The 26,272-nt window shown below is 48.0% G+C and overlaps 1 protein-coding gene across 2 annotated transcripts in view; it reads left to right on the top strand.

Moving 5' to 3' along the window:
• The first annotated feature begins 3,355 nt into the window (after window positions 1-3,355).
• palm2akap2 (PALM2 and AKAP2 fusion) overlaps window positions 3,356-26,272 on the top strand; it is a 391,333-nt gene continuing 368,416 nt past the window's right edge. The window contains exon 1 of one of the 2 annotated variants that reach the window (XM_085993245.1): window positions 3,356-3,740. In XM_085993245.1, coding sequence (XP_085849371.1) covers window positions 3,703-3,740 — 38 coding nt within the window. In that variant the 5' untranslated portion in view covers window positions 3,356-3,702. The remainder of the gene's footprint in view (window positions 3,741-26,272) is intronic. The other variant, XM_085993267.1, reaches the window with a different exon arrangement.

Here is a 26,272-nt window from a genome sequence, read left to right as displayed (position 1 = left end):
TCTATCTAAATCCTGTCCAAGGTTTGCAACAGGTTTCTTGATCTTTGAACTGGGCAAAGCCCTGATTCTGGAGACTGATTGTGGGTGATGATGTTTCTCTGGTTGCTGTGGCTGAAAAGGTGTTGCTCGTTGGGAATGACAACATTGACTTATTTATTTTGTTCATGCATGCTCCTGTCTTCATTTCAGTGTGTGCTTCAGGGTTCATGTTATTGCAAACTATATCCAGTTTTCTGCTGGGTGTAGTTCTGTAAGTTCAGCTGCTATTCCTATTGCCATTTACGCACTGTCTAATTTGGATATCAGCAATATCAATTAGTTCTTCTACTTCAGCGGCATTACAATTGGTCTTGGGCTGGTGTGTTTGATTCCCCTTTGAAGAGCTGTACCCACCTATTGTTTGTCTTACAATGTCTTGAGTAGAGAATCATCCTTGGCTCTTAAGCAGTGAGCCTTCAGCTTTGACTATCGCTCTGATTGGCTTTCAAATCACATCCTCCTGCAGTACTTTTAACTGCCACAATCATCTCAATGCCCTCATAATGAAGAGAAAAATGCTAAATTGCATACAAATAACATTACGATCTAATGTGAATTGAGTCTGTAAAGAATATGATTGCAACAAATTTCCAGCCAATTTTTCTTATATTGTATGTCCTTAATCAGAACAGTTGCCACTGTATGTATGGCTGTAAAATGTATTGGTTAAAGCTCAAATATTAGATGCAAGTTCAACATCAATAAAAGATGCTTTCTGTTAGGTTTAATTATTTGCTGCTGCCAGCTTTGGTCTCTGCCTGAGATCACATAGCACAAAACTGTAAATAATTTATCCCCAGTTGGCAGTCTGGCTCAATGATGCCATAGGGATGACTGGTGTGGCAAATGCAAGTGTCGCACCAATAAAGTAAAAGATTCTCATCTCATCTTGGGGTTAAGATGCCTTGCTGGGACAGTGTAGAGGGAGCAGTAATGCTAAGCGCTCATATGAGATTTAAGCGTATTGCTGGTGGGGTCAGGGCAGCATCAGCAAGAAGAATTGTGACATTCCTGACCTCGATGAATATGGGGCATAGGAACAAGAGTAGGCAATCCAGCCCCTCGAGCCTGTTCCGCCATTCAATTAGATAATAGCTGATGGGTATTTTAACTTCATCTACCCACCCTGGTCCCGTAATCTTTAATTCCCTTGCCTAACAAAAATGTATCAATCTCAGTTTTGACATTTTCAATTGACCCCCAGCCTCACCAGCTTTTTGGGGGAGAGAGTTCCAGATTTCCACTAGCCTTTGTGTGAAGAAGTGCTTCCTGACATCACCCCTGAACAGCCTGGCACTAATTTTAAGGTTGTGCCCCCTTGTTCTGGACTCCCCCCAGCAGAGGAAATAGTTTCTCTCTCTCTACCCCATCAAATCCTTGAATCATCTTAAACACCGCAATTACATCACCCCTTAATATTCTAAAATCCAGGGAATACAAGTCTAGTCTAGGCCACCTATCCTCATAAACCCATTTAGCCCCGGTATCATTCTGATAAATCTGCGCTGCACCCCCTCCAAGGCCAATATATCCTTCTTGAGGTATGGTGCCCAGAACTGAACGCAGTACTCTAATTGGAGTCCAGCCAGAGCTCTGTACTGCTGTAACATAACCTCCACCCCTTTCTATTCCCCTATGGAGTTCATCCCAAGATATTGAAAAGGATGGGAACAAATGGCTTCAGGATTTAAGCAGAAGTGGCCCATCAATGTAACATTGAAAAGTACTGTATTTTCTGATTGCTACATGAGATAGAAATTTTGATTTTCATTCAATTGACTTGAAAATAAATGATATAAATCAGATGGGAGGAGTTGCTCAATATGATAATTCCATCTCTGAGTACTGAGTACAGTGAAAGCAAACATGCAGGGCAGCAAGCAGTTAGGAAGGCAAATGGTATGTTGGTCTTCATTGCAAGAGGATTTGAGTACAGGAGCAAGGATGTCTTACTACAGTTATACAGGGCCTTGGTGAGACCACACCTGGAGTAGTGTGTGCAGTTTTGGTCTCCTTACCTCAGAAAGGATATACTTGCCATAGAGGGAGTGCAGCGAAGGTTCACCAGGCTGATTCCTGGGATGGTAGGACTGTCGTATGAGGAGAGATTGGGTCGACTAGGCCTGTATTCACTAGAGTTTAGAAGAATGAGAGGGGATCTCATTGAAACGTATAAAATTCTGACAGGGCTAGACAGACTGGATGCAGGGAGGATGTTTCCCCTGGCTGGGGGGTCTAGAATGAGGGGTCACAGTCTCAGGATACAGGGTAGGACATTTAGGACTGAGATGAGGAGAAATTTCATCACCCAGAGAGTGGTGAACCTGTGGAATTCTCTACCACAGAAGGCTGTGGAGGCCAAGTCACTGAATATATTTAAGAAGGAGATAGATAGATTTCGAGACACAAAAGGCATCAAGGGGTATGGGAAGAGAGTGGGAATATGGTATTGAGATAGAGGATCAGCCATGATCATATTGAATGGCAGAGCAGGCTCGAAGGGCCGAATGGCCTTTCCCTGCTCCTATTTTTCTATGTTTCTATGAGTGTCATCAGTTCATATCCCATAGCGTCTATATATGGAGGGTTCTGATTGGTGTGCTCATTGAAGCATTGAGGATTGGAAAACGCTCCTACTTTTTGTGCCCAGATCCAGTTTCAAGCACATCAAGGTACGGTATGGGCACGGGCTAGATGCAGAGTAAAACTCTCATTCTTCTATCTTCTGTAGGTCAGCGAGGAAAGAACACTGCTGACTTAAAGAAGAACTTTTTACGAGGGGAACAAAAGACAAACAAATCTATTTGGGGTTTGTTAACAAAAAAGAGGTGCCCTTGATTTTTAAAACCTATGGGGATAACGTTAAAATAGCAGCACGCAAGGACTTAACATCACATCAATCGTAACAAATTTGAAATGCTTCAAAGATATTCAGCAAAATCATTTTAGTCAGCTATACCAGCTAGGCACAGTTCATAAAACAAATAAAGTGTTCTTCAGTGCAAACAAGCAAATTATTACGCAAGCCTTAGAGAATTCTATCAATGTACTCTCTATTCATGGAGTTACACACTGAGCATGTTTTAACGTATCGACCCTCTATTGATCAACAAGAGGGGTGGCTTTTTTTATTACATTCTATCAGGGAGCAGTTCAGCACTTCGGTGAATTTGCAAGCATGATGGACCGATTATGCAGAGTGCTGCTGGCTGCTGAGAGGGAGCTAGTGATTCTTAAGTCGTGGCCGGGGGGGCGGGGGGGGTGGTTGTGGGGGGGGGTTGATAGAGAAAGAGAATTTCCTATCGGAGGCAGGGAGGGATTGTGACACAGCACAAGGGAGAAGCTGTGACAATTGAGATGCAAGTGATGTCGGTCCAAGGTTCTGGCTGGCAGCCGAAGAATTTGATTTAGGTGTCTGTCCCTCTATATATATGTTATATATTAAAAAAGGAGACCGGGGTGGAAAGAAAACATTGTCTAGGACACTACAGTGTCATCTGTGCCAATAAAACGGCATCATCCAATTGCCACCTTTTCTCCCAGGCTTTGCTGAGTGATGCTTGGCGGAATCCCACAGCCGTCCCTGTAGAGGAAGGAAACGGAAAGCTGCGATTGAAAAGGCTTTGTCAAGGCAACAGCAAATTAGCACTGGCAGCCACCATAATGAACACCCATCTGAGGAGAAACTCACCGCCAATGGAGTAAGTCCCGTTATTGTTCACTTTCTATCTTAGCTGCAGCCTGTCCTGCCGCCTTTTTTTTATTTTTAACTTCCTTGTCAGATTTAAATTGTTTTCAGTAAATGGTGGATCTTTTTAAAACCTATGTGCCAGGATCATCCAGGTGATGCCTATTATGACACCTAGTACTTTAATAAAAAATTAATCTGGTGAAAATGCGATGAATGAAAACAGACTGTGAGATATACATGCGCGGGTTAATCAGTGAGTAAAAAAAAAACAAAGTGCCATTTTTACGCGTATCTGTATTCCAATTACAGTAATAAATATGAAGGGGAATCAAAATACTTTTGTAATCATTTTGTTCTGAGAACAAGATGTGCTGATCATTTGATAAATGCCCCAGTTAAGCATTTGTCAGTCATTAAGCAAATAATCGTGCCACCCTATCTCAACTCTTTCCCGGCTATCCCGCCATTGTTTTGCCCTGTGTTCCCTAGTATTCTGGACAGAACCATGACAATATGTTGGATTTGTCGTCCAACACATTTCAGGAATCTCAGATTATTCAGTCGGTATCAAGATGCTCACGAGTGATCAGAGAATCAGGCAGCACCAGAAGGAAGCCATTCGGCCCATCGTGCCTGTGCCGGCTTTTTGAATAATCTATCCAATTAGTCTCACTTCCCCCTGCTCTTTCCCCATAGCCCTGCAAATTTGTTACTTTTCAAGTATTTATCCAATCCTCTTTAGAAAGTTACTATTGAATCTGCTCCCACCGCCCTTTCAGGCAATGCTTTCCAGATCATAACAGCTCACTGCGTAAAAAACAAATTCTCCTCATGTTCTCCTGGTTCTTTTGCCAATTATCTTAAATCCGTGTCCTCTTGTTACCGACCCTCCTGCCAGTGGAAACAGTTTCTCCTTATTTATTCTATCAAAACCTTTCATCATTTTGTAAGGAAGTTGGAGTAATGGATGAGGTGATGAAAAATGAGGAATTTTGCTCACTTGTTTCCATGACTATTTAATAACAGAATGTGATTAGATGGGGAAAACATGTCTGCACAACGTCAATCCATTTCTAGCAGATCACCACATGATTACACAGGTCGCTACGTACAATTGTGTGGGATTGTCAAAGTTTCAGGGTTAACAAAGCGGATATTAAAAGGTCACCTGAGCACCTTAAACTCCATTTATTAAATTGTATCTCTGTTGCTGATTATTCAGCAGCAATTGCGTCAAGGATATGAATGCTGCAGGCAGTGGGCCTTTCTTAGTTTATATGTGAGATATCAATACAAATCCAATCTCGTGTGTGGAAATTCCTTATAATACTGATCTGCAAGATTTAATCAACATCTGTTATTTTAATGGAAATGTGAGGTGATCAGTTCGCCTGATTATTGGCATGGCTTGTCTGGTTGTGCTTATTCCGCCAGAACCCTGCTTCTAGGAACATAGGAACAGGAAGAGGCCATTCAGCCCCTCAAGCCTGTTCTGCCATTCAATTAGATCATCGCTGATCTGTACCTGAACTCCATCTACCCACCTTGGTTCCGTAACCCTTAGTACCCTTGCCTAACAAAAATGTATCAATCTCAGTTTTGAAATTTTCACTTTAATCTAGTCTCAACAGCTTTTTGGGGGGCGAGAGTTCCAGATTTCCACTACCCTTTGTGTGAAGAAGTGCTTCCTGACATCACCTCTGAACGGCCTAACTCTAATTTTAAGGTCATGCCCCCTTGTTCTGGACTCTGCCACCAGAGGAAATAGTTTCGCTCTATCGACCCTATCAATTCCTTTAATCATCTTAAAGACCTCAATTTGGTCACCACTTAATCTTCTATGCTCCAGGGAATAGAAGTCTAGTCTATGCAACCTGTCCTCATAATTTAACTCTTTTAGACCAGGTGTAATTCTGGTGAATCTGCGCTGCACTCCCTTTCTCCAACCTTTGCTGTTACAATGGGGGGGGGATTCCTGTAATGTATGTACCTTTAAGGGGAGAACTACTTTTTACAGCTCCTGTATACTGTAGTACCAGCAGTGACCACAGCTGTATATAAACCCTGAGTAGTGATGTGTATAGTTAGTTCTAGAGTAACCCTCATTCAGTAAACACCTGTTGAATCGTTCCCTGCAGTCTGTTGTCTGATTATTGAAGGACACAACATTAAGATACACGGATCTAACATTGGCGACGAGCAGATTCGAACCTACCTGCAACTCTGCATCACCTCCCAGGGATTCGCTCCTGGGGAACAGTGGAAGAAGGTCGAGTCCAGAAGCACGGGTGTCGACCACGGGCAACCGCCCAGTCATCTAGCGGAGATTTGAGCATCGCAGGGGAGGCTGTCGAGAGCCAGGCTTGGCTTTCCAGTCACGGTGGTCCAGTGAAACAGGCTGGCAACAGGTACTGCGCAGACCCTTCCCAGACAGCGACAGGCTAGATCCCGACCGAGCGGCACAGAAAAAGACCGAGCAGCGTCGACGGGGGTGAGAGAGAGGGCAGAGCGCACAGGGTGCAGCCGGTGTTCAGGACCGAGCGGCATCAATGGGGGAGAGAGGCGAGAGAGAGCAGAGCGCAGCCGGTGTTCCAGGGCCGAGCAGCATCAACGGGGGAGAGAGGCGCGCAGGAAAACGCGAGGCGCTGCCATTGCCATGAGGACCGCAGAGAGCGGCGTTGGCAGCAGCACAGGAGCAGCGCACAAAACCCACAGGGCGTCGCCATTTGCCACGAGGACCGCCGAGAGCGGCGTTGGCAGCAGTGCGGGAGACACCATTTTAAGCCGCAGCGGGGAAGAAAGGAAAGCGCGGGAGACACCATTTTAAGCCGCAGCGGGGAAGAAAGGAAAGCGCGGGAGACGCCATTTTAAGCCAGTCTAACCACACCCAAAAATGCCAAAGAGTGGCAGTATCACAGCGTTTGACAATGAAGTCGAAGATTGGACAACATATGTCGAACGCATAGAAGTATGCTGCAAGGCGAATGATGTGCCAGATGACAAGAAAGCGCTGGTATTGTTGAATTCAATGGGTGCAAAAAGTATGGCTTACTACGAAACCTAGTAACCCCAGAGAAGCCAGTAGAAAAGGATTTTGAAAACATAGTGTCAATCCTACAGGACCACTTAAACCCCACACCGCTGCTGATAGCAGAAAGATTTAAGTTTCACAAGAGGAACCAGCATAAAGATGAAAGTAATGCTGAGTATTTAACAGAACTGCGCAAGCTATCGAAACACTGCCAGTTTGGAACAGGACTAGCAGATACTTGATATACCTATCAATTCATCCAATGAAAAGCGACGAGTTAAGATAGTAACTATAGGTTTTTATTGGCTAAATAACAGAGCCCACCCTCGTGGGTGATCGGGTCCAACAAGGAGGAATACCAGCCAGTCGACCACCTTTATACCTGGGCAAGCAGGCGGAGTCATGGGCGGAGTCAGCTGTGGTCAGCCCAGGTATAACAGCGTGACAAGAGGTGACCTTGTGTAGTGATACAACAGTGTAAACAGTGATAACCATAGTGTAACGATATAAACAGTGATAACCATAGTGTAACGATAGTGAACGATAAAAGTGGTTTACCACATTCACCCCTTGTTTAGATTTGAGTCCGGCGGGGTGAAGTGTACTACCAGTTCGGGTATGTCAGTCTGTCTGGAGGCCTCGTAAGTCTCTCTGATCGGCGCAGCAGCGGCGGCGGTGATGCAGTATCCGATGTTAATGCTGGTGTCTGCGTGGTCGGCGAAGGCTCGTGGGGTTCCGGCATGCCGTCTACCTGGGGTGGATTTGGGGGGGTGGTGGGGGGTAACGGTGGTGTCTCAGGGGTGCCCGAGGGTGCAAGGTCTCGTAAGGAGACTGTGTCCTCCCGCCCGTCTGGGTATGCCACATAGGCGTACTGGGGGTTGGCGTGCAGGAGGTCCACCCTCTCGACCAGGGGGTCCGTTTTATGGGCCCTCACGTGCTTTCGCAGCAAGACGGGCCCCGGAGAAGTCAGCCATGTTGGTAGCGAGGTTCCCGTAGTCGACTTCCTGGGGAAAACAAACATTCGTTCATGGGGGGTGGCGTTAATGGCCGTGCAAAGCAGTGACCGGATGGAATGCAGCGCTGCCGGGAGGACTTCCTGCCAGCGAGAGGTTGGCAGGCCCTTAGACTTTAAGGCTAAGAGAACGGCCTTCCAGACAGTCGCGTTCTCTCTTTCCACCTGGCCGTTCCCTCGGGGGTTGTAGCTGGTGGTCCTGCTTGCAGCAATGCCTCTCGCTAGTAGGAACTGGCGAAGTTCCTCGCTCATGAAGGATGAGCCCCGGTCGCTATGTATATAGTTCGGGAACCCGAACAAGGCGAAGAGGTCGTTCAGGCATTTGATGACCGTGGTACTGGTCATGTCTGGGCAGGGGAAGGCAAAGGGGAAACAGGAGTACTCATCAATGATGTTGAGGAAGTACACATTACGGTCAGAGGACGGGAGGGGCCCCTTAAAATCGATGCTCAAGCGCTCGAAGGGGCGGGTGGCCTTGATCAGGCTTGCTCTGTCCGGCCTAAAGAAATGCGGTTTGCATTCGGCGCAGGTTTGGCAGTTCCTGGTCATGGTCCTGACCTCCTCGATGGAGTAGGGCAGGTTGCGGGCCTTAATGAAGTGGTAAAGTCTGGTGACCCCGGGGTGGCAGAGGTCGTTGTGGAGGGTCTGCAGTCTATCAATTTGCGCGTTGGCGCATGTACTTCGTGATAGAGCATCTGGGGGTTCGTTCAGTTTACCAGGCCGGTACAAGATATCATAATCATAGGTGGAGAGCTCGATTCTCCACCTCAAGATCTTGTCGTTCTTGATTTTGCCCCTCAGCTTGTTATTAAACATAAAAGCGACCGAACGCTGGTCGGTAAGGAGGGTAAATCATTTGCCTGCCAGGTAATGCCTCCAGCGTCGTACTGCCTCCACGATCGCCTGGGCCTCCTTCTCGACCGAAGAGTGTCGGGTCTCAGGGCCCTGGAGGGTTCTTGAGAAGAAGGCCACAGATCTCCCCGCCTGGTTAAGGGTTGCTGCTAGGGCGAAGTCGGATGCATCGCTCTCCACTTGGAAAGGGATAGACTCATCCACCGCGTGCATCGTGGCCTTAGCAATGTCTCCCTTTATGAGGGAGAAGGCTGCGCACGCTTCTGCCGTCAGGGGGAAGGAGGTGGACTTCATGAGGGGTCTGGCTTTGTCCGCATAATTCGGCACCCATTGGGCATAGTAGGCGAAGAGCCCCAGGGTTCTCTTCAGCGCCTTTGGACAGTGGGGGAGGGGTAGCTCCATGAGGGGGCGCATTCTTTCGGGGTCGGGGCCGATGACCCCGTTCTCTACTACGCAGCCGAGGATGGCGAGACGCGAGGTGTTAAACACACATTTCTCCTTATTGTAAGTGAGGTTCAGCCGTTCGGCCGTACGGAGGAATTTCTCCAGATTAACATCGTGGTCCTGCCGGTCGCGGCCGCAGATGGTGACGTTATCTAGATAAGGGAACGTGGCCTGCAGCCCGTTCTGGTCAACCATCCGGTCCACCTCCCTTTGGAAGACCGAAACCTCGTTGGTGACGCCGAAGGGAACCCTAAGGAAGTGGTAGAGGCGGCCATTCGCCTCAAAGGCGGTATACTGGCGGTCCTCAGGGCGGATAGGGAGTTGGTGATAGGCCGACTTAAGGTCGATGGTGGAGAATACCCGGTACTGTGCAATCTGATTGACCATATCAGATATGCGGGGAAGGGGGTATGTGTCCAGCTGGGTGTACCGGTTTATGGTTTGGCTGTAGTCGATGACCAGGCGGTTTTTATTGCCGGTCTTAACGACTACGACCTGGGCACGCCAGGGGCTGTTGCTCCTCTCGATGATGCCCTCCTTCAGGAGACGCTGCACCTCAGAGCTAATAAAAGCTCTGTCGCCGGCGCTGTACCACCTGCTCTTGGTGGCGACGGGTTTACAGTCGCGGGTGAGGTTAGCGAACAGGGAGGGGGGCGGGACCTTGAGGGTGGATAGGCCGCAGGTGGTATGCGGTGGGCGGTTTAAAGGCTGCTGGTTGTCGACTGTGAGTGGGGGGAGGGGTCCACCGTATGCCAAAGTGACACTTTGAAGGTGGGATTGGAAGTCCAGCCCTAGTAGGACGGCAGCGCAGAGCTGGGGCAGGACGAGGAGTTTAAAATTTTTATACTCCGTGCCCCTAACCGACAGGGTCACAACACAGTAGCCGCTGATGTCTGTAGAATTGGACCTCGACGCCATCGAGATCCGGTTGCGCGTTGGCCAGTGAGGGAGTAGTGGCTCACCGTGTCTGGATGGATGAAACTCTCCGTGCTTCCGCTGTCGAACAGGCAGGTCATGGCGTGGCCGTTTACTTTGATGTCCATCATGGACTTAGACAGGTGATGCGGGCGAGCTTGGTCCAGTGTGACGGAGGCTAGTGTATGGCTGAGCGAGCTGCTGTAGTCTGCGGGTGAGGCGGTGGTCGGGTCTGGAGACAAGGTGGCGGTCGAGTGTGGTGGACAAAATGGCGGCGCCCACGAGGTTGAATAAAATGGCGGAGGAGATGGCCGCCCCCACAACTCACATGAGGCACTGCTGGCGTCGGTGGCCTTGATCAAAGATGGCCGCCCCCACGACTCACACGAGGGGATACTGGCATCTGTGGCCTTGATGAAAGATGGCCGCCCCCACAACTCGCATGAGGCACTGCTGGCGTTTGTGGCTCTCCCCCTGCAGGCCTTAGCGAAGTGGCCTTTCTTGTGGCAATCGGAGCAAGTCGCATTTCTTGCAGGGCAGCGCGTCCTCGGGTGTTTCGCCTGGCCACAGAAGAAGCAGCCGGCGGCCCGACCGCGGGGCTCCAATGTTGCAGCCGGTACCGGGGGTGGCAGTCCCGATCGGTTCTGGGACGCCGACGCTGAGGTAGGTCCCAGAGGCGGCGGTGCGAGGGGTATTGCGGCCGGGGTCGGGCCGGAGTCCCAGGGTCGCGCAGCACAGTACCTGGAATACACCTCGAGGTCCCGATGGGCCACTTCCAGAGAGCGAGCGAGGGCTGCAGTTGTATTCAGGTCGAGGTCCTTTGATTCGAGCAGTCTTTGCCGTGAGTAGTCGGACCGAAGGCCTTTCACGAAGGCATCGCGGATATTCCCTTCAGTATTTTCTGCAGCCGTTACAGCTTTAAAGTCACAGTCCCTGCCGAGTGTTTGTAGCGCCCGTAAAAATTCATCTACAGACTCTCCTGGCTGTTGCGAGCGGGATCTTAGGAGATGTCTGGCATACATAGAGTTTACCGGGCTCCGGTACTGCTCTTTCAGCAGATTGAGGGCGTCCTCGTATGTAGTAAGGTCCTGGATGAGCGCAAATACTTTAGGGCTCACTTGGGCGGTCAGAACTCTTAGTTTGGACCCCGGAGGCACGCCGGATTCTCCCAGGTAGGATTCGAAACAGCTCAGCCAGTGTTTGAAGTCGAGGGCTGAGTTCGCTGCCTGTGGGTTTAGATCCAGGTACGGCGGTCGGAGGGCTCGCAGCCAGGCCGGCTGCTGTGGCTGTTGTAGCTGGTCGTTTGGCTGGTCGTTTGGCTGCTCCGATCCACTCATTTCAAAATTTAGCCAATAAAATTGATATACCTATCAATTCATCCAATGAAAAGCGACGAGTTAAGATAGTAACTATAGGTTTTTATTGGCTAAGTAACAGAGCCCACCCTCGTGGGTGATCGGGTCCAACAAGGAGGAATACCGGCCAGTCGACCACCTTTATACCTGGGCAAGCAGGCGGAGTCATGGGCGGAGTCATCTGTGGTCAGCCCAGGTATAACAGCGTGACAAGAGGTGACCTTGTGTAGTGATACAACAGTGTAAACAGTGATAACCATAGTGTAACGATATAAACAGTGATAACCATAGTGTAACGATAGTGAACGATAAAAGTGGTTTACCACAGTACTTTAAGGGACAAGTTTGTGTGTGGGCTTCAAAGTGAAGGAACACAGAAACGGCTTCTATCAGAAAAGGATCTTACGCTGGACAAGGCTTTCAGCATGGCAGTATCACATGAAGCAGCAGCACGGGGCGTGGCAGAGATACAACGGAGACCGCAAGAATATGGCACAAATGAAATGTCATACAGAAGAGTGAAGTGCTATCGCTGCGGCAGAACAACACACGACCATAATGATTGCTGCTTCAAGGACAAAGTGTGCAGACAGCGTGGAAAAGTAGGACACATAGCAAGAGTCTGCAGGTGGGGAAAGAAAACCAGCAGCAAGAAATCTCCACAGGAGAAATAAAAGAAGGTACATAAGGTGACGGAGAGTAGTTCAGACGAACAGAAGAGTGATACAGACTCCGGAAGCAAGGAGCTGGGTTGTCTGAAACTAAATAATGTGATCAAAATGGAGGATCACCAAACTATCTGGGTCACGCTCAAGATAGCAGGAGTCCAAGTGAAAATGGAATTGGACACAGGATCAGCCCTAACAGTCATAAGCCGAAGGGACTACAAGCGGCTATTCTCACATATACCCTTGAGAGATACAAAGATTGTCTTGAAGACGTACATGGGGCAAAAAGTCTACCCCAAAGGAAAAATAAGGGTGAACGTTATATATAACGGCAAGGAAACACCAAAAATGGACCTTTATGTATTGCCAGATGGAGGACCACCACTACAAGGACGTGAATGGATCCGGAATATTCAGCTAGATTGGCATTCCATACAGGCACTGACTGTGGCTGACAAAAAGGATGACGACGTCACACCTGGGCGACTGTCAAAGATCCTAACTGACGCGAAAGAAGTGTTCCAGTAAGGACTCGGAACACTAAAAGGCATGACAGCGATGATAAAAATTGAAGAAAACTCAAGCCCAAAATTTTTTAAGGACAGACCGGTACCTTATGCGATCCGCCCAGCCGTCGAAGCAGAGCTGGAGAGTCTGGAACGTTCAGGTGTACTGTCCAAGGTAGACTGGAGTGAGTGGGCTACACCCATCGTCCCTGTGATGAAAAAATCGTTGAGCAGCACGCCTGGGGAACCAAGGAAGGTTCGCATCTGTGGGGACTTTAAGGTAACAGTGAACCCGGTCCTTCACACCGTACAATATCCACTTCTGCGGATTGAAGATATTTTCGCCTCGCTATCTGGAGGGAAACGCTTCACTAAGATTGATCTGGCCCAGGCGTACCTGCAAATGGAGGGAGAAGAAGCATCAAAAAAATACCTCACAATCAACACCCATAAAGGTCTCTACCAATACAACCGGCTGGTATTCGGGGTAGCATCAGCTCTGGCTATTTGGCAGAGGGCAATGGAACAAGTCCTGCAAGGGATCCCAGGGACCCAGTGTTATTTGGACGACATCCTGGTCACGGGCGAAAATGACAGTGATCAACTTGCCAACCTGGAGCAGGTGCTCACTAGATTGCAGGAATATGGGCTCCGAGCTAACTGCCACAAATGCGAGTTTTTTAGAAAACAGATCTCCTATTGTGGCCACGTTATCGATAAAGAGGGGTTACATAAGTGCCCAGAGAAGATTGAGGCAGTAGTCAAGGCTCCAGCACCGGAAAATGTGTCACAACTGAGGTCGTTCCTCGGGCTGGTAAACTACTACCATAAGTTCTTGCCAACTTTGTCTACAATACTACACCCACTGAACACCGTACTGCAAACTGGGGTGCCATGGAAGTGGAGTGACGAATGTAGACGAGCTTTCCAGAAGAGCAAAACACTAATCACTTCGAAAGAGGTATTGGCCCATTACAACCCGGCATTACCAATTCGGTTGGCATGTGATGCATCACCCTACGGTATTGGAGCGGTGCTGTCGCACAAATTCTCGGACGGCTCAGAGAGGCCAATAGCCTTTGCGTCACGATCACTAACCTCAGCCGAGCGTAACTACGCCCAGATTGACAGGGAGGCCCTCAGCCTAGTGTGGGGAGTGAAAAAGTTCAATCACTATCTGCACGGGCAGAAGTTCACCTTGCTGACTGACCACCAACCACTTGTCTCCATCTTTAATCCAAAGAAGGGCGTTCCGGTGATGACTGCGCAATGGCTACAAAGATGATCCCTTTTTCTAGGGGCGCACCAATATGAAATCGAGTATAAGGGCACGAAACAGCATGGAAACGCTGATGGGCTATCACACCTGCCACTGCCTACTGCGGAGGAAGCACCAGCAGTGGATCCTGTCGAAATATTTCATTCGACTATAATTGAATGCTTGCCAGTAACTAACGCTGGTATAGAGAAGGAGACCCGAAATGACCCGACACTGTCTCGGGTATATGCTTTGACGGTGAAGGGATGGCCAGCACATGGCGACTCACTGTTGCCAGCATTCTCATCCAGAAGGGAACAACTGTCAGTATGCCAGGGGACCTTGATGTGTGGATCCCGAGTGGTAATTCCACCCAAGTTAAGGGAGAGAGTGCTCAATGAGCTTCACGAAGGTCATCTGGGAGGGGTGAAAATGAAAAGCCTTGCTAGGGCTTATGTGTGGTGGCCGGGGATCGATCAGCAAATCGAGGACCTGACAAAGAGCTGCTCAGGATGCCAGAAGGTCCAAAATGCACCACCACATGCCCCTCTACACCCATGGGAGTGGCCCTCATCTCCATGGCAACGGGTGCATATTGATTTTACTGGTCCATTCAGGGACTCAATGTTTTTAATAGCCATGGATGCGCACTTGAAATGGCCTGAGGTGATCAAAATGTCCTCCACCACCACGGAGAAAACTATTGCAGTCCTACGGACCATTTTTGCCAGGAATGGCTTGCCAGAGCAGATTTGCTCTGATAATGGACCACAGTTTGTGTCCGAAGAGTTTTGAAGATTTATGAAAAGGAATGGGGTAAGGCATTACACATCCACCCCGTATCATCCAGCCACAAATGGATTGGCTGAGAGGTTCGTACAAACCTTTAAGAAGCCAATAAAGGCTATGTACAATGACAACATTCCGCTGCAGCACAAGGTGGACAATTTCCTGTTCGCCTACCGGAATGCGACGCATGCAGTCACCAACCAGGCCCCAGCCATGATGTCCTTTAACCGAAGGTTAAGATCTCGCCTGGATTTGCTCAGACCAAACGTACGAAGAGATGTTGAGAGTAAGCAATTCCAGCACATCCAAGAGAAGCCAACAAGGAGCTTCAATGTAGGGCAACCAGTCTTGGCCCGCGACTACCGAACAGAAAAATGGCAGCCAGGAACGATATGCACACGGCAGGGCCCACTAATGTACACAGTGGACGTTGGGGAGAGCATCATGAGACGCCATGCTGACCAGATCCTAGAGTCACAGGAACAAGTCAACCCCATGCCTCGCCCATACGTACCTGGTGATGAACCCAACGTACAGGTAACATCTACCCCAGAAACAGTAGCATCGGAAGCTGATGAACCAACCGACGACAGGGGGCCAGAATCGCCTCCGCACCAAGAGCAAGACACTCGGGAAAGGCGCTATCCAGAAAGGACCAGGAAGCCTCCCCAAAGACTGAATTTATAAATAGACTATTTTCAGCTAATGTTGCATGTTAAAAGTGTTAATTGTAATTAGTTTGATATTTAATTGTTAAATGAGTGTTATGGTACTGTTAATCTAAAAGGGGAGGAATTGTAATGTATGTACCTTTAAGGGGAGAACTACTTTTTACAGCTCCTGTATACTGTAGTACCGGCAGTGACCACACCTGTATATAAACCCTGAGAAATGATCTGTACAGGTAGTTCTAGAGTAACCCTCATTCAGTAAACACCTGTTGAATCGTTCCCTGCAATCTGTTGTCTGATTATTGAAGGACACAAGATTAAGATACACGGATCTAACAATTCCCAAGTTGGTGTACTTGTCGCAACAGCGACTCTGATGCACTATTTTCCCTTCCAGAATAACATTATGCTGCAAATGATGATATATAAACTGCAACAAAAACAACTGGCATTTATATAGCGCCTTTAACATAGTAAAATGTCCCAAGGTGCTTCACAGGAGCGATAATCAAACAAAATTTGACACTGAGCCACATGAGGAGATATTAGGGCAGTAGACCAAAACCTTGGTCAAAGAGATAGGTTTTAAGGAGCGTCTTCAAGGAAGGGAGGACGGTAGAGAGGCGGAGAGATTTAGGGAGGGGATTCCAGAGCTTAGGGCCCAGGCAGCGGAAGGCACGACCACCAAGGGTGGAGCAAATAAAATCGGGAATGCACACGAGGCCAGAATTGGAGGAGCGCAGAGATCACAGGGGGTTGTGGGGCTGGAGGAGATTACAGAGATAGGGAGGGGCGAGGCCATGGAGGGATTTAAAAACAAGGATGAGAATTTTAAAATCGAGGCGTTGCTGGACCGGGAGCCAATGTAGGTCAGTGAGCACTGGGGTGATGGTTGAATGGGACTTGGTGCAAGTTAGCAGAGTTCTGGATGAGCTCAAATTTAAGGAGGGTGCAAATGATGCTACATAAATTGCAACCTTTACAATGTGTTATTACCTCAGTATTTCCTCAAAGTTATAAAATTATTCTGGCAAACACCCAATGATGTGACTGGTAATGTGACAACATACTGGCATACACGTGTGTTGAAAAGCCTGTTAACATATCATCCAAGTCATTTTACCAGGCACATTGGTCGCTGCTGCTCAGCCAATAATCTGCAACCTTTCGTCCTCTTTTTGTGAGTCGGGATTAGAAACTAAAAAGAAAAGAAAGACTTGCATTTCTATAGTGCCTTTCATGACCTCAGGACGTCCCAAAGTGCTTTGCAGCCAATGAAGTACTTTTTGAAGTGTAGTCACTGTTGTAATGTAGGAAACGTGGCAACCAATTTGCGCACAGCAAGCTCCCACAAACAGCAACATGATAATGACCCGATAATGTGTTTTTAGTGATAAATATTGGCCAGGACACCGGGAAAGAACTTCAAAATAGTGCCACGGGATCTTTTACATTCACCTGAGAGAGCAGACGGGGTGTCGGTTTAACATCTCATCCGAAAGGCAGCCCCTCTGACAGTGCAGTGCTCCCTCGGCACTGCATCGGGAGTGTCAGCCTAGATTTTTGTGCTTAAATCTCTGGAGTGGGATTTGAAGCCACGAACTTCTGACTCAGAGGCATGAGTGCTACCCACTGAGCCACGGCTGAGACTGTGAACTGTGAACTGTAACTACACTTTAATCACACTTAACGTTGCTGCACGCTTGCACTGTGGCACGCTCGCTTCACGCAGCCTCCGTCCACTTCACACAGCTGCTGCAAAGGTAATATCTGGCACCGTTCCAACCCCAGGCTCTGCAACCCAAGCAACTTGAAATAAACCCTTCAGTTATGAATGAATTGAATGTGGCCTGCTGCAGGTCAACAACAAAAAAAAATAGCACTTACGTGTAGACTGTCTGGAGTCTTTGCAACACAACATTCCCGCTCCAAACAAAGGAACGGCAGTGCAGTCAGATTTTAGAAGCACTTGACTTCCCAAAAGGAATGGAATCTTGCCAGTTGATGACTTGAGAAATAAATGTCCCACATACCACAGAGTGAGAGCTACTTAACTCCGACCCATTAACCTCTTATATCGTTATCACCTTGACTCAGTTGGTAGCTCTCTCATGCCTCTGAGTCAGAAGGGTGTGGGTTCAAGCCTCACTTCAGTGCAATACTGAGAGAGTGCAGTTTTTTCAAGAGGTGCCGTTCCATCAGATAAGGTGTCTTCCATGAGAAAGTTCGGTGTTTTTAGAGAAAATGCAGTAGAGTTTCCGCGCGTTTACGCTAGTTATATCAGCGCAATCCGGGCAAAATCGGCTGTACCAGCACAAATGATCGGGGAATTTTAAACGCAAGTGAGATACGCCCAGAACCACTTACGTTCGTGTTTTCCGCAACCTTTTACGCTGATTTAAGGTACAATTCGCCCGGATCAGGCCCTGGCCACAAATCTGGCCTCGTTGATATTGCGAGATTCTGCTGATCGCGCTGGTTCGGGAAGGCTCTTCAAATTGCGTTCAGTTTCTTAGGCCCACAGGCACTAGTCGGCACATTTTAAAGTTCTTTCAGATCCAAAAATATTTAATTTACCAAGAAGCTGATTAATGCACACCAATGAAATTATTAAATGGTTCAGTATTTTTTTTTAAAGTAATTTTAAATCAGGTTTCTCACAGGTGGAGGACTGGACACCCTTAGTAAAAATGCTTATTTTTGGTGCTAAACCCATTTTCAGCTGTATTGATAAAACTGCACCAGGTCACCACTCTTAAATACATCAAGGAATACTTTTTAATGGGAAAAAAAGAATAGAAACGATTATGCTCTATTACATTGCCCGATTGCACTGGGTCAATGAAGATTTTATGTTTGTGATTATGCAAATGAATTTTAGCGGAAACTTGAACCGTCATCGAACCAGCGCAATTTCAAGCGTATTTGGTCGCCATTTCCCGATGGCGTCCAAAGTGGAAACGCTACCCCAAGATGTCTGCCAGTTCTGGGACATTAAAATACCATAGCATTATTTAAAAAGAGTAGAGAGTTGGCCTGGCAAACATTCCTCCTTCAACCAACATTGCTCAATAAAAAATTGGTTGTTTATTCCATTGTTGATTGTGGGATTGTGCTGTGCTGTGTGCTGCTGTGGCTGCTGCGTTTGCCTGCATAATAGCAGACACTGCATTTCAAAGTAATTTGTTGCATATAAAAGTGTTGAAAGATATGAAAAGATATTATATAAAAGTCTCTTACTTTCTTACAACAGTCCGGGTGGGGTGGGGGTGGTGGGGCTGGGGGGGATGGGGTGAGGAAATGGTGAATGATGACTGCATTATTCTTCTGTCCAGTGTAAGGATTGGGAGTAAAGTGGTACTGCTTATTTTCAAAGCATAAGATTTCTTTTGGTGACCCCGAGCTGTAGGTCGCCTGTCACTTTAATTCTCTGCTCCACTCCCACTCAGACCTCACCGTCCTCGGCCTCTTGCATTGTTCCAATGAAGCTCAGCGTAAGCTCAAGGAACAGCACCTCATCTTTCGATTAGGCACTTTACAGCCTTCTGGACTCAACATCGAGTTCAACAATTTCAGACCATAACCTCTGCCCCTATCTTTTTTTTCCATATTTTTTTTTCTCTCTCACATGGCAGCTGTCTTTCATTCTGCCATCGCCATTTACACTTCATCTAGAGCCATCCTTTGTTTCTTAACTTGTCCCATTACCATCTCCTTTTGCCTTGCACCATCACCCCTTTTGGCTCTTAATCTCTCCTGCCTTCCATCCTATCACAGACCTTCCCTTCTGTTCTTTCCTCCCCTACCCACTTTTCCTACCCCTACACTTGCTTAAAAACCTGTTCCATCTCCAGCTTTTTCCAGTTCTGACGAAGGGTCATCGACCTGAAACGTTAACTCTGTTTCTCCACAGATGCTGCCTGACCTGCTGAGTATTTCCAGCATTTTCTGTTTTTATATGAGATTTCTTTCTCTACTTTGGAATGACACAGTGGTGTTGTCTACTGTTGCCTACCTTTTGAGCCAATGTTTCTCAGGATTTCCTCCTGTGCACTTCAACTGTAACTATATCACATTGCAAGGAAGTTAAGGTGAAATGGTTCTAATGGAGTGAATGTTCGCCATCCCCCGCACGAGCAGTAATCTGGTGGAGTGGACTGCCCACCTGTTGTAGAATCTGCCCGATTTTCATTCCATTGATTTCTCCGCCATTGCCTGCCTCAGCCCCTCTGTTGCTGAAACCCCTTATCTATGTTTTGCCATCTCTGGACTTAGTTTCTTCAAAGTCTACCTTGCTGGCCTCCCATGTTCCACCCTTCAAAACCTTCAACTTGTCCAAATGCAGCTGTCTGTATCCTGTCTTGCACTAATTCCATTTTCCCATCAACTTGTCGTCCTGCACTGACCATTTGTCTCATCGTGTATTAAATTTGTCCTCATCATCAATTTCCTCCACAACCTCACGTCCCCTCTCCTTTGGGTCCATCATTGGTTTCAGAGCCTTCAACCACCTCAGCCTCTCTCTGGAACTCTTTCTCTAAAATTTTTGGTATTGTGGGCCTCTTGAGACCAAGTTGTACCTCGTCTCAGGGCTTCTGAGTCACAGGTGAATTCTTCATCAGGCTGCACTGTAATGTATGTACCTTTAAGGGGAGAACTACTTTTTACAGCTCCTGTTTACTGTAGTACCGGCAGTGACCACACCTGTATATAAACCCTGAGTAGTGATCTGTACAGTTAGTTCTAGAGTAACCCTCATTCAGTAAACACCTGTTGTACCGTTTCTCCTGCAGTCTGTGTCTTATTATACACAGACACAACATTGGCGACGAGCAGATTCGAACCTACCTGCAACTCTGCATCACCTCCCAGGGATTCGCTCCTGGAGAACAGTGGAAGGAGGTCGAGTCCAGAAGCACGGGCGTTGACCACGGGCAACCGCCCAGTCGTCCAGAGGAGATTTGAGCATCGCAGGGGAGGCTGTCGAGAGCCAGGCTTGGCTTTCCAGTCACGGTGGTCCAGCGAAACGGGCTGGCAACAGGTATTGCGCAGACCCTTCCCGGACAGCGGTGGCTAGAGCCGACCGAGCGGCACAGAAAAAGGCCGAGCAGCGTCGACGGGGAGAGAGAGAGGGCAGAGCGCACAGGGCGCAGCCGGTGTTCAGGACCGAGCGGCGTCAACGGGGAGAGAGATGAGAGAGAGCAGAGCGCAGCCGGTGTTCAAGGGCCGAGCAGCGTCAGCTAGGGAAAAAGACGAGAGAGAGCAGAGCACAGCCGGTGTTCAAGGGCCGAGCAGCGTCAACGGGGGAGACAGGCATGCAGGAAAACGCGAGGCGCTGCCATTGCCATGAGGACCACAGAGAGCGGCATTGGCAGTAGCGCAGGAGCAGCACACAAAACCCACAGGGCGTCACCATTTGCCGCGAGGACCGCCGAGAGCGGCGTTGGCAGCAGCGTGGGAGACGCCATTGTAAGTCGCAGCGGGGAAGAAAGGAAAGCGCGGGAGACGCCATTTTAAGCCGCAGCGGGGAAGAAAGGAAAGCGCGGGAGACGCCATTTTAAGCCAGTCTAACCACACCCAAAAATGCCGAAGAGTGGCAGTATCACAGCGTTCGACAATGAAGTCGAAGATTGGACGACATATGTCGAACGCATAGAAGTATACTGCAAGGCAAATTAAGTGCCAGATGACAAGAAAGCGCTGGTATTGTTGAATTCAATGGGTGCAAAAATGTATGGCTTACTACGAAAACTAGTAACCCCAGAGAAGCCAGCAGAAAAGGATTTTGAAAACATAGTGTTAATCCTACAGGACCACTTAAACCCCACACCGCTGCTGACAGCAGAAAGATTTAAGTTTCACAAAAGGAACCAGCATAAAGATGAAAGTAATGCTGAGTATTTAACGGAACAGTGAACTGCTATCGCTGCGGCAGAACAACACACGACCATAATGATTGCTGGTTCAAGGACAAAGTGTGCAGACAATGTGGAAAAGTAGGACACATAGCAAGAGTCTGCAGGTCGGGAAAGAAAACCAGCAGCAAGAAATCTCCACAGGACAAGTACAAGAAGGTACATAAGGTGACGGAGAGTAGTTCAGACGAACAGAAGAGTGATACAGACTCCGGAAGCAAGGAGCTGGGTTGTCTGAAACTACATAATTTAATCAAAACGGAGGATCACCAAACTATCTGGGTCACGCTCAAGATAGCAGGAGTCCAAGTGAAAATGGAATTGGACACAGGATCAGCCCTAACAGTCATAAACCGAAGGGACTACAAGCGGCTATTCTCACATATACCCTTGAGAGATACAAAGATTGTCTTGAAGACGTACACGGGGCAAAAAGTCTACCCCAAAGGAAAAATAAGGGTGAACGTTATATATAACGGCAAGGAAACACCAAAAATGGACCTATATGTATTGCCAGATGGAAGACCACCACTACTAGGACGTGAATGGATCCGGAAGATACAGCTAGATTGGCATTCCATACAAGCACTGACTGTAGATGACAAAAAGGATGACGACGTCACACCTGGACGACTGTCAAAAATGCTAACTGACGCACAAGAAGTGTTCCAGCAGGGACTCGGAACACTAAAAGGCATACCAGCGATGATCAAAATAGAGGAAAATGCAAGCCCAAAGTTTTTTAAGCCCAGACCGGTACCTTATGCAATCCGCCCAGCCGTTGAAGCAGAGCTGGAAGGCTTGGAACATTCAGGAGTACTGTCCAAAGTGGACTGGAGCGAGTGGGCTACACCCATCGTTCCTGTCATGAAGAGGTCATTGAGTAATACGCCTGGGGAACCAAAGAAGGTTCGCATCTGTGGGGCCTTTAAGGTGACAGTGAACCCAGTCCTTCACACTGTACAATATCCGCTTCCGCGGATTGAAGATATTTTTGGCTCGCTATCTGGAGGGAAACGCTTCACTAAGATTGATCTGGCCCAGGTGTACCTGCAAATGGAGGTAGAAGAAGCCTCGAAACAGTACCTCACGATCAACACTCATAAAGGTCTCTACCAATACAACCGGCTGGTGTTCGGGGTAGCATCAGCTCCGGCTATTTGGCAAAGGGCAATGGAACAAGTCCTGCAAGGGATTCCAGGGACCCAGTGTTATTTGGGCGACATCCTGGTCATGGGCGAAAATGACAGTGATCACCTCGCCAACCTGGAGCAGGTGCTCACTAGATTGAAGGAATATGGGCTCCGAGCTAATCGCCACAAATGCGAGTTTTTCCAGAAGCTGATCTCATATTGTGGCCACGTTATTGATAAAGAGGGGTTACATAAGTCCCCTGAAAAGATTGAGGCAGTAGTCAAGGCTCCAGCACCAGAAAATGTGTCACAACTGAGGTCGTTCCTCGGGCTGGTGAACTACTACCATAAGTTCTTGCCGAATTTGTCTACCGTACTACACCCACTGAACACCCTGCTGCAAACGGGGGTACCATGGAAGTGGAGTGACGAATGTAAACGAGCTTTCCAGAAGAGCAAAGCATTGATCACATGAAAAGAGGTGTTGGCTCATTTCAACGCAGCACTACCAATTCGGTTGGCGTGTGATGCATCACCCTATGGTATTGGAGCGGTGCTGTCGCACAAATTCCCGGATGGCTCGGAGAGGCCAGTAGCCTTTGCGTCTTGGCCACTAACCTCAGCCGAGCGTAACTACGCCCAGATTGACAGGGAGGCCCTCAGCCTAGTGTGGGGAGTGAAAAAGTTCAATCACTATCTGCACGGGCAGAAGTTCACCTTGCTGACTGACCACCAACCACTTGTCTCCATCTTTAATCCAAAGAAGGGCGTTCCGGTGATGACTGCGCAACGGCTACAAAGATTGTCCCTTTTTCTAGGGGCGCACCAATATGAAATCGAGTATAAGGGCATGAAACAGCATGGAAACGCTGATGGGCTATCATGCCTGCCACTGCCTACTGCGGAGGAAGCACCAGCAGTGGATCCTGTCGAAATATTTCATTCGACTATAATTGAATGCTTGCCAGTAACTAACGCTGGTATAGAGAAGGAGACCCGAAATTACCCGACACTGTCTCGGGTATATGATTTGACGGTGAAGGGATGGCCAGCACATGGCGACTCACTGTTGCCAGCATTCTCATCCAGAAGAGAACAGCTGTCAGTATGCCAGGGGACCTTGATGTGTGGATCCCGAGTGGTAATTCCACCCAAGTTAAGGGAGAGAGTGCTCAATGAGCTTCACGAAGGTCATCTGGGAGGGGTGAAAATGAAAAGCCTTGCTAGGGCTTATGTGTGGTGGCCGGGGATCGATCAGCAAATCAAGGACCTGACAAAGAGCTGCCCAGGATGCCAGAAGGTCCAAAATGCACCACCACATGCCCCTCTACACCCATGGGAGTGGCCCTCATCTCCATGGCAACGGGTGCATAATGATTTTGCTGGTCCATTCATGGACTCAATGTTTTCAATAGCCGTGGATGCGCACTCAAAATGGCCTGAGGTGATCAAAATGTCCTCCACCACCACGGAGAAAACTATTGCAGTCCTACGGACCAGTTTTGCCAGGAACGGCTTGCCAGAGCAGATTTGCTCTGATAACGGACCACAGTTTGTGTCCGAAGAGTTTTGAAGATTTATGAAAAGGAATGGGGTAAGGCATTACACATCCGCCCCGTATCATCCAGCCACAAATGGATTGGCTGAGAGGTTCATACAAACCTTTAAGAAGGCAATAAAGGCTATGTACAATGACAACATTCCGCTGCAGCACAAGGTGGACATTTCCTGTTCGCCTACCGGAATGCGACACATGCAGTCACCAACCAGGCCCCAGCCATGATGTTCTTTAACCAAAGGTTAAGATCTCGCCTGGATTTGCTCAGACCAAATGTACGAGGAGATGTTGAGAGTAAGCAATTCCAGCACATCAATGAGAAGCCAACAAGGAGCTTCAATGTAGGGCAACCAGTCTTGGCCCGCGACCACCGAACAGAAAAATGGCAGCCAGGAATGATATGCACACGGCAGGGCCCACTAATGTACACAGTGGACGTTGGGGAGAGCATCGTGAGACGCCATGCTGACCAGATCCTAGAGTCACAGGAACAAGTCAACCCCATGCCTTGCCCATATGTACCTGGTGATGAACCCGACGTACAGGTAGCATCTACCCCAGAAACAGTAGCATCAGAAGCTGATGAACCAACCGACGACAGGGGGCCAGAATCGCCTCCGCACCAAGAGCAAGACACTCGGGAAAGTCGCTATCCAGAAAGGATCAGGAAGCCTCCCCAAAGACTGAATTTATAAATAGACTATTTTCAGCTAATGTTGCATGTTAAAAGTGTTAATTGTAATTAGTTTGATATTTAATTTTTAAATGAGTGTTATGGTACTGTTAATCTAAAAGGGGAGGAATTGTAATGTATGTACCTTTAAGGGGAGAACTACTTTTTACAGCTCCTGTATACTGTAGTACCGGCAGTGACCACACCTGTATATAAACCCTGAGAAGTGATCTTTATAGTTAGTTCTAGAGTAACCCTCATTCAGTGAACACCTGTTGTACAGTTTCTCCTGCAGTCTGTGCCTTATTATACACAGACACAACATGCACCACCACTACAGACCCATCGGCAGCCTAGTCTTGTATCCCATCTGCATGAAGGAGGCATCTGAGGGGGTTGTCACATGATCTGTTACCAGGAGAAATGACGCCATCACAAAGGCAGGTTCTAGCAATGCCACTCGTGCCGGATCCTGGATCTGAGTGCCAACTGAGCAGCAGGAGGGCAGGCCATGAGAAATGGCACCCTGAAGATTCTATCCATCATTTTCTGCATATGGTTGCCCCAAGCCCATGACCCATCTCTGGCCCCGTGGGGGTCAGCCATACCTCAGTTGGTAGCACTCTCACCTTTGAGTCAGAAGGTTGTGGGGTCAAGTCCCACTCCAGAGACTTGAGCACAAAAATCTAGGCTGACCTTCCTGTCAATACTGGGGGAGTGCTGAAATGTCGGAGGTGCCGTCTTTAGGATGAGACGTTAAACCGAGGCCCCGTCTGCCCTCTCAGTGGGACATAAAAGATCTCATGGCAATATTTTGAAGAAAAGCAGGTGAGTTATCACCGGTGTCCTGACCATCATTTATCCCTCAACCAACATCACTAAAACAGATCATCTGGCCATTGCTGTTGGTGGGAGCTTGCTGTGTGCAATTTGTCTGCCACATAGAATCATAGAAATTTACAGCACAGAAGGAGGCCATTCGGCCCATCGCATCTGTGCTGGCTGAAAAAGAGCTATCCACCCGAATCCCACTTTCCAGCTCTTGGTCCGAAGCCCTGTAGGTTATGACACTTCAAGTGCATACCCAAATACTTTTTAAATGTGATGAGGGTTTCTGTCTCTACCACTCTTTCAGGCAGTGAGTTCCAGACCCCCACCACCCTCTGGGTGAAAAAAGTTCTCCTCAATTCCCCTCTAATCCTTCTACTAATTACTTTAAATCTATGCCCCCTGGTTATTGACTGCACTGCTAAGGGAAACAGATCCTTCCTATCCACTCTATCTAGGCTGCTCATAATTTTATTCGCCTCAATTAAAACTCCCCTCAGCCTCCACTGTTTAAAAAAAAACAACCCCAGCCAATCCAATCATTCCTCATAACTAAAATTCTCCAGTCCTGGCAACATCCTTGTAAATCTCCTCTGTACCCTCTCGAGTGCAATCACATCTTTCCTGTAATGTGGTGACCAGAACTGCACGCAGTATTCTAGCTGTGGCCCAACTAGTGTTTTATACAGTTCAAGCATAACCTCCCTGCTCTTATATTCTATGCCTTGGCTAATAAAGGAAAGTATCCCATATGCCTTCTTAACCGCTTTATCTACTAGTCCTGCGACATTCAGGGATCTGTGGACATGTACTCCAAAGTCCCTCTGTTCCTCTACACTTCTCAATATCCTGCCATTTATTGTGTATTCCCTTGCCTTGTTAGCCCTCCACAAATGCATTACCTCACACTTCCCCGGATTGAATTCCGTTTGCC

The sequence above is a fragment of the Somniosus microcephalus genome, chromosome 1, assembly GCF_052327205.1.
Source record: "Somniosus microcephalus isolate GS21.2 chromosome 1, FLI_Smic_1.0, whole genome shotgun sequence".
NCBI classification, from domain to species: Eukaryota; Metazoa; Chordata; class Chondrichthyes; order Squaliformes; family Somniosidae; genus Somniosus; species Somniosus microcephalus.
Note: the sequence above shows the minus strand (reverse complement) of the source record. Positions and strands in the feature narration are given on the sequence as shown.